At 53.2% G+C, this 9,203-nt stretch overlaps 1 protein-coding gene across 1 annotated transcript; it reads left to right on the top strand.

The window, feature by feature from the left end:
• Positions 1-3,064: 3,064 nt before the first annotated feature.
• Positions 3,065-5,853, top strand: FBXL14 (F-box and leucine rich repeat protein 14; the record flags this gene model as incomplete). The annotated part of the gene is given in 3 exon segments (XM_079714884.1): positions 3,065-4,263; positions 5,652-5,683; positions 5,686-5,853. Coding segments are annotated over 3 exon segments (1,260 nt in total). The 3' UTR covers positions 5,715-5,853.
• Between the last annotated feature and the right edge of the window lie 3,350 nt (positions 5,854-9,203).

Genomic DNA, 9,203 nt, shown 5'->3' with positions numbered 1-9,203 from the left:
ACAATTTTCCCAGGCCCCACCCAGATGAAAAACACACCCTATCTGAAAAACCAGTGTCTTTAAAATTCTTGGTAAAGTTTTAGAGACTCTGTACACAGGGCTATCACCTCTGCTTCTAAACAGAAGTTCAGAGCTCATTCAGAAAAAAACTTCACCTTGGTTGCAAGCCACTGAATCATATACAAAAGTCTCAACCTGGGCTCAAAATATGAGTAGCTGTCCACAGGACCCTCTACATTGATATACATCTTCTCCAGACCACCAGTCTCTGGTCCATAATTCCCTCCACCTATTTTTTCATCCTAAATCACAGCCTAAACTGAAACCCCCAAGAAGCCAGTGCACGTGAAACTATCCCTATTCTCGGGGTTGCATTAGGAACAATGCGAAATGTCGGGCTGAGACAGGGCTCAGAGAGGCTCATGGTTTACCAGAGGGTAACTGTTGAGAAGATCCCTGGAGATTATCCAGTCCATCTGCCCTAGTGAAACACAAGGAAACTGAGCCTCAGAAAGGGGAGACACCTCCTCCATGCCCCAGACTCAGCAGAGGGCTCACCTGATGCCACTCTGTTTCCCCACTAATGTGCGTTTTCTAAGATACGTCTTGATGTTTATTCTCCTGTTTATTGAACGTGAACACAATCCTATTGCTGAAAATCCTTGTCACATATGTTTGAACGCCTTACATAAAAGGTCCTGAATTAATAACATTCTAGAGTTAAACTCAAGAAAAAACTTCACGAGAGCTAGAAGCAGGTGGTCAACTTCTCGAGAAAGCGCTTCCGGGCACCTCTGAACTACTTTTCAGACTTGAGAGCAGCAGCGGGTCTGGAGGAGGGACACGGCTAACTAAGCTCCTCCTCTTCAGGTCAGCACCCCCCCGCCCCCCACTGGTGGTCTAGCACTTTGTTTTGCGATAAGGAGGATTAAGGTGTTGTGGATTAAGACCTTGATATCAACACAAACACATCGACATCCACAGAACAACAGAAAAAGTCACTTCACGTAGCGTGTAAGGTAAAAGTTTAGGTGGCAGTGACTGAGACCAGTGTATGCCTAGATACAGCCCAGGAGAAGAGTGCCAACCCAGGTGCAGCGCAGAATTGAGACTGTCACTGCACAGCACATTTGGAATCCTCTAGATGACCAACACAACCCTACATGATTCCAGGAGGGTTATAAAAATCTCTGGGCCTTGCACCACGTGCATCGTGGGTGAAGGATTTTGCTTCTGCACTTCCTGATTTAGGAACAGGGGAGGTGGGTGGCAGTCTGAAAAGGTATTCTGCCTATTACCTATCTGTATGTATTTGGCCCGCTACTGGTCTCCTGGGCAAAAGAGAAGTGGCCAAAAGGGAACCTCATATACTGAATATGGAACCCAGTCAAAACCTTGTTCAGGTTCTCAAAGAGTCAATGAAACCATTCTCCTTTTTTGATAGCTGAACCAGGCTGTCTTGCATCTTGTTGTGTGGATCCACAAATTCCTTAAAAACACAGAGGGTCATTTTCTGGTTCCAAAATTCTTGGTTTGAAGGTAGTTAAAATGAAACTCTTTTGAAACCCTCTCCTCTGAGTGGGCATTTAAGACCCAGGAGCCACGCTCTAGACTGGCGCATTCCATGGTTCCAGAGAACACAGTTTGTAAACGAACAGACATTTGCTGGAGCACCTTAAACCAAGCCCAATCGTCACTCTGTTTTGTCAAAATATAAAATTGGATCGGCACATACGAACACATTGTCGGCACAACTGGGCCCTTCATAGTCTAAGAGGCTGACAAGAAAGAAAGCGGTGGCCATAAGGGTTGAGGGGAGGCTGCTCCCTCAGGGCGCGAGGCAGGCGGAGGCGACACGGCGCAGCCCAGGGCTGCCGGCCGAGTGCGGAAGCGGAGGAAGTTGTGATGCATAAGGGGCCGAGGGAGCGCACTGGCGGCGGTGTCTGGAAACACCCGGAACATGCTAGAAGGAAGTGGTAATGGCTAGATCCAGAGTGCGCCCTGGGGGGAGGCCGTGCTCAGCTAAGGGACGCGCGGGTAGTCCTGAGTTTCTTCCCAGTTTAGGGCACAAGACTGGAGAGAAAGGAACCGTGGGAAGCCGCCCACTGGGGAGGGCCGAGGAGGTGGCCGCACAGACGCGCGGCGGGGCCCCGGGGACGGAGGCGGGGAGGAGAGCGGGGCGGTCACCGAGCAGCGGTCCGGGGAGGAGGGTCTTGCGGGAGGATAAAGGGAGCGGGCTGGAGGCTGGGCCGGGAGCGCGCGGGGAGGCCTCGGACCCGGCGGCGCGGAGCCTAGGCACGGGCCGGGCGTGGCCGGCGGCTCCCCGCGGTCGGTGGAGGCGGCGGAAGCGGTGGCGGCGGGCCCGGCCGGCGCCCCGACGGCGCGCACAGGGTTAACCCGCGGCGGGCCGGCGCTCGGTTTCCAGGACAACGCCGGCAGTTCCGGCGCGCAGGCTCGTACCATCGCGCGCGCGCGGGGGAGCGCGGGGGGCGGGGGCGCGGAGGCGCGGAGAGCAGCGGGTCCGGCCCGGACGCCCCCGGCGCGGCCGCCGCTCGCCCCGGGTCGGCTCCGCGCGCGCGCTCCGTGCCGGCCGGCGCTGCCCCGCGCGCGGACGCGGGGGCCGAGCGCGCGCCGGCCCGAAGTCCCCCCGCCGGGGCGGCCGAGTGCGGGCGGCCCGCTGGCAGCTTTGAAAAGCGGGCGAGGACAAAGGCGGCCGCAGCCTCCCGGCGCCCAGCCCGAGCGCGCAGCCCGGCCCGCGCGGCGCCGGAGGATGCGGCCGGGGGCGCGGCGGCGGCGGCGGCGGGGCGGCGCGGGCCGGGCGCGGCAGGGCTGAGCCCAGCAAGGGCCGGGCTGCGGGGGCGCCCGCCCGGGATGTGAGCGCCGAGCGCGCCGGGCGGAGAGGGCGGGCAGGGCGGCAGGAAGGACGCGCGGACGGGAGGAGGAGCGGCGCCGAGCCGGAAGGCGGGAGGCGCGTCCGTTGGGCCCGCGGCGCGGCCGGCCAGCCGCCTCGTCGCTCGGGCGGGAGCGGGGCCCGCGCCTCCTCCCCGGCGCCGCGGGGAGGAAGATGGAGACGCACATCTCGTGCCTGTTCCCCGAGCTGCTGGCCATGATCTTCGGCTACCTGGACGTGCGCGACAAGGGGCGCGCGGCGCAGGTGTGCACGGCCTGGCGGGACGCCGCCTACCACAAGTCGGTGTGGCGGGGGGTGGAGGCCAAGCTGCACCTGCGCCGGGCCAACCCGTCGCTGTTCCCCAGCCTGCAGGCCCGGGGCATCCGCCGGGTGCAGATCCTGAGCCTGCGCCGCAGCCTCAGCTACGTGATCCAGGGCATGGCCAACATCGAGAGCCTCAACCTCAGCGGCTGCTACAACCTCACCGACAACGGACTGGGCCACGCGTTCGTTCAGGAGATCGGCTCGCTGCGCGCCCTCAACCTGAGCCTCTGCAAGCAGATCACCGACAGCAGCCTGGGCCGCATAGCCCAGTACCTCAAGGGCCTGGAGGTGCTGGAGCTGGGCGGCTGCAGCAACATCACCAACACCGGCCTCCTGCTCATCGCCTGGGGCCTGCAGCGCCTCAAGAGCCTTAATCTCCGCAGCTGCCGCCACCTCTCGGACGTGGGCATCGGGCACCTGGCCGGCATGACGCGCAGCGCGGCCGAGGGCTGCCTGGGCCTGGAGCAGCTCACGCTGCAGGACTGCCAGAAGCTCACGGATCTGTCTCTGAAGCACATCTCCCGGGGGCTGACGGGCCTGAGGCTCCTCAACCTCAGCTTCTGCGGAGGCATCTCGGACGCAGGCCTCCTGCACCTGTCGCACATGGGCAGCCTGCGCAGCCTTAACCTGCGCTCCTGCGACAACATCAGTGACACGGGCATCATGCATCTCGCCATGGGCAGCCTGCGCCTCTCGGGGCTGGATGTGTCCTTCTGTGACAAGGTGGGGGACCAGAGCTTGGCTTACATAGCGCAGGGGCTGGACGGCCTCAAGTCCCTGTCCCTCTGCTCCTGCCACATCAGCGACGATGGCATCAACCGCATGGTGCGGCAGATGCACGGGCTGCGCACACTCAACATCGGGCAGTGTGTACGCATCACGGACAAGGGCCTGGAGCTGATCGCCGAGCACCTGAGCCAGCTCACCGGCATCGACCTGTACGGCTGCACCCGCATCACCAAGCGCGGCCTGGAGCGCATCACGCAGCTGCCCTGCCTCAAGGTACTCAACTTGGGCCTCTGGCAGATGACGGACAGTGAGAAGGTCAGGTGAGGGCGGCAGCACCAACTCCCCCGGCCCCGCCCTGTTCGTCCTCCTGCCACCGCCGCGGCCCCCGCGCTCACTCGACACGCACACGTAGACCCAGAGCATTGCCGCGGACGCAGTGGGGGCGATGACGCGGAGCCCCAGGCTCGTCCTCCCCTCCCCCCCCGCTCGTTGCGTCCGGGGTCCCTCCGCCACCCACACCCTCTCCTTTTCCCCGAGGATGCGGAGATGGACTCGCCACCCACCAGCCACTCCTCCCAGCAGGGGTTTGGAGGACGGATTGAGCTACTGTATCCCCGCCGCGCTGCATTTGGAAACGGGGGTGGGGAGTGACCAGTCCTTTCAGCCCTGGGGAGTTGGGGAAAATGTCTGCCTTCACTTAAGCTTTCATTTGAATACTGTGATCTGGTTTTTATTTCGAAACGTATAAAAGCAAACCCAACTACAACGGCCTTTTCACCCTTCCACTTCGTAACTAATCCCAGTCTCTCCTCATCAGTCCTTTGACAGTACTCTGCTACTCACGTTCATTTCATTTGTATTGTCTTTCTTTATTTTTTGAAGAAAGTTGACATCATGGTCTCTTTTTTTTTTTCTGCTGAGTATAGTCTATATATTATATATATATAAATTATATATATATATGTGTGTGTGTGTGTGTGTATATATATATATACATATATATATATATGTATGTGTGTGTGTGTGTCTGGCTACCTCGTTTTAGTTTACTTTTTTCTCTGAAGCCCTGGAATTCTACAAGAGAGATATTTTGAGACTGAAACATTTTTGTGCCTGGACTGGAAGGATGCCCATCGGGTCTGTACATCTTTTTTGTTTTGGCTTCTTCCCAAACCCCATCCACCCCGTGTATCCCACTTCACATTCTGGCTCTGCGTTCCTTTTTCTCCTTGTCCATAGGGATTTGAGGGCCCAGCCGTGATCCTAAATCTTGACTTAATTTATAGCACAAATGTGTGGGAGACAGGAGAGTTGGACTGTTTTGTTTTTTGTTTTTTTTTGTGTTTGTTTGAGATGCAGATTGTGTCTTGAAAATGATGATTATATATGCAGATTCTGCCCTGCCCTCCCCCTCTTTCAAGTTTCCCCACGAAAAGGTCACACAGTGAGGGTTCCTGTTGGGAGCCGAGGAGCTTCCAGAGCCCCCGGGGCTGAAAGGTGAAGGGGAGGAGACTGAAATTCATGTCTTATCTCTGCTCTGTTAATAAAACGGGAGTTTATGGGTTTTTAAAAATTCTGTTTCTAAATGGAGGAGTAGATGCCTTTATTTTGATGGGGGTTGGGACTTGTGGCTTTAAAAAAAAATCACTTTTGTGTAGGATGTACATTTTTGTTGGATTTTTTTTTTGGTTTGTTTATTGTTTTTTAGAATCCTCCACAGCAACATGCGAGACCATGGAGTTAAAGAAACCCAGAGACCTTTATCAATTAATTGTACTGTTTGTGAATTTGTATAAATAATAACAAAGATCCTCTTAAAACGTTTATATTCTTACAGTAAAAGGTTAAACTGATATTTATATAATAAAAGAGGAAATATGAAGTATGTTTTTGAAAAAAAAAAAAAACCCAAAAACAAAAGCCTTGTATCTGTGCATTATTTTTAAGGCAGTGTGTGTTTGGGTCCAGGCCACAGTAGGAGGTGCTGTTTTGCGTCTCTGAAGTAAAAGTATAAGATGCAGAGTTCCATGCAGCCTGTGTGGTGTGAGCTCATGGTGAAAAATTTATCCTATATAAGGTTTACCACTGACATCTACATGTTTTGTTGCTAGAAATGTGATTGGAATGGAGATTTATATAACTTCTGGTTCTGAACTGCCAACAACATGGAAATTTAAAGAAACTGAACAAAATGAAACTTCTTCTTAAACCAGATTTGTAAGAGTCAGTTTCACCAGGGTGGCCAGTTTTTCTCCACATGGACATGAGATCTAGGGGTGATGTTCGAGAAATGCGTCCTGAGATGTGGAAGTGGGAAGAAAGATGGGTTTCTTGACCCTGAGGGGTTGTGGGGAGGCTGCGAGGGGGCGGGGAGGGCGCCAGGGCCATTGTTGGGAAAGTTAAGGGCGCTCAGTCATGCGGACTGAGGCTCAGTGTGAGCAGGGCGGCAGGGCGGGGGCGGGGGCCCCTCCTTAGCATTCCCCGCCAGCCCCGCCAGCCCCGCCAGCCCCGCCAGCGCCGCCGGGTTGGAGCACTTTCCTGGGGGCGGGGAGGCCGGCCTGGAGTTCTGGCACATTTGCATTTTAAGAAGGCGGCCACTCGAACCCTGGTGAGGGTTCTTAGACTGAATTGGGGCTGAATACCAACAATTCCAGCAAAGAGCTCCCTTTGGTAGACAATAACTAAATCATCTGACACCCTGTGGTTGGGCTGTGGAAACGGAAGTGTATAAATGCGCCAGCAGTGGGGTTTTTCATATTCCTGTTTCGCAGAGGTCTGTCTTACTTGTTTCTGAGGGTTTTTTTTTTTTTTTAAATACTGATCCCAGGAAGAGCCGATAAGAATAGCACAAAACTTTCCTGGATCAACACCTCTTTCCAGGAAGAGAGCTAGAACCAGGTTTCTCTTGGGTAGGACTGTTTTGTAAAGTTTCCAAGCTTGCTGTACGGGCCTGTCACAAAAGCTGCATTGTTCCTTCTTGGAGAGCCATCACAAGTGGGTCTAATGGAGCCTGACACTAGATCCATCTTCCTTTTCTTTGGGGAAGGTGTGGATCTCTTTCTTCCCTCTTAGGTTACAGTGCTTACTGCCTGGAAAAAAAAATGTGTGAACCCTAGTAAGAAGAGACTCTGAATCAGGGTCAGCTTTCTGATTTAGCATTTGCCTCTACAGCACGTGAAGCTTCCACAAGCTGTGAGTTCTTAGGCTATTTTTCTTCCAGGAGATCGTGTGGCTGTGCAGATTCAGTAAGAACCTGGGCACCTCCTAAGTCTTAGGCTCTGTGCTCACCTTCATTTAATACAAAAAGTAATCCTACCAACTATAACTGCAAGGTTTTCTGTTTCTCTGCTTTGTCTTGGTTTTTACTTTAAAGGTTAAATATAAGCTTGACTCAAGGCTGGTAAATTACTGTTTGGAAGTTAAGATCACGGGCCTGGTGTCCTCATCCTGAACTGGTCATAGTTTAGAATGTATCTGGAGTGTCTCGGGAAAGATGAATAAACCTCCTTGCATCAGTCAGAGGTGACTGCTTATCCCTCAACCTTTTTTGTCAGAAAGAAAGGAATCAGGGTTGAGAACCAATGGTGTGCTGTGCCTGGTACTTGAAAATTTCTCCTAGTCCTCAAAGCAACCTGCTGAAGGGTACCCTCTTTTCCAGATAGGAATACTGCTCACCTAAAGTCAGCCAGCCACTAAGTCCAGCCCCATTCCACTCCACGAGAAGGATCAGCTACTGATCGCACCTTGGTTTCCAGGAAGGCGACTTCCCAGAAGTGAGTGGTGGCTGTCTGAACCCAGGATGGACAAGCTCAGGCCAAGGGCACCAATTGAAAGGGAGTAAAAGTGGATTTGGCCTCACCATACCTACAGGAATGGAAGGAAATGCTTTTAAAGAATAGAAGCACTAAGAACATAAGTGGATATGTAATATGTGGGTGGTGCACAAGTTAAGAGGCACTTCGGGGCAATTTTGAGAATAACAGAAAAAACCTGGCTCAGGTATTTGCGAAAACTTCAGAACTGAAAAAACAATAGGAACTTAGTGTAAACTTTATCACCTAGAAGCAATAAACCTCAGTAGGAACTGTGTTGGTGGCAGTCAGGAAAGGGTTCCGCGTACTTGTCCAAGACTCATGGGGCAAAAGCCATGAAACATCTGCTGAAAGGATGATGTGTAAGTGAACGGCGGGGTTCAGACAGTGTCTGCAGCCTCCTCAAGACCACGACAGGCCTCTAGCTAAGAGTGCTGGGTGTTGCTGAATAATTCTCCCTGCCATAGACGCCTTCCTGCCCAATTCCTCCGTCCTAAGGTGGGGAGGGCCCACTTGATTTATCCCACCTTTGGCAGCAGTGACAAGGATGCTTGCCTGACTTACGGTCCATCCTTAAACAGTTAAGAAAATTCAAACTGATCATTATTCTTTCATGATTCAAATCAACAGCAAAGATCTGAAAAAGCCAATGTTCCTTTTATGGCCGTTCCTTTTTAAAGGTACGAGCCTTCTCTTAAACGGAGACATACGATGTGTAAATTGAAGCATGGCTTATCCCCCAAATCCAGGTGCTCTCCCACAGTAGTTATGAGATGCTGATCTTGCAATATAAGTAAAACCCTTCTCTTCCGACTTAGAGAACCTGAACTCGAGTTTTCAAAGGGGAGAGGGAAGTGGCCCCCAGGGACCCCTGTGTTTCCAAAGGACAAGCCCCTCTTATTAAGAGGCCAGATTTGTAAAACAAAACCGAGACCTTCTGGCAACCCGAGGTTGCCCCCTCTGCTGCCCCTCCCCCCGCATCAGACGTCACCCCCTTTAAAAAGTTAATTCTGTCCCTTTAATAGAGGGCAAGACCTAAATTGTGTGCCACCGTGACCCCCGAGGAGTCAGGGGCAAGGCTTTTGGTGAAATCATGTGGGTCCTGGGCAAAGCACAGGATTCGAAATCGGAAATCTGCATCGAATCCCGAGCCAGTGCCCAGGCCACACCTCCGTCTCATCTTGTCAAGGTGCTTGCTCAAACGGTACGGAGCAAGTTAAGTTTTTTGAAAAGTGAATGTTGTCAGACAGAGGAGACCTCATATTTGGATCAGTGCCAACTATTAAGACTTTAGAACGTCTCCGAGGTGAGTGCACAGCTGGGAAAATAGCGAACACTCAGGTCTCCGATAGAAAAGGGGTATTTCCAGACCTTTAAATGTCCACAACTGATCAGTTTCAGCCTTTTCCTCTTTTGCAGGGGTGGAGGTCAGGGTCTGACCTGGCCTG

Source organism: Hyperoodon ampullatus (assembly GCF_949752795.1).
Source record: "Hyperoodon ampullatus genome assembly, chromosome: 11".
NCBI classification, from domain to species: domain Eukaryota; kingdom Metazoa; phylum Chordata; class Mammalia; order Artiodactyla; family Ziphiidae; genus Hyperoodon; species Hyperoodon ampullatus.
The sequence above is the reverse complement of the archived record's forward strand: the minus strand, read 5'-3'. Positions and strand labels throughout refer to the sequence as shown.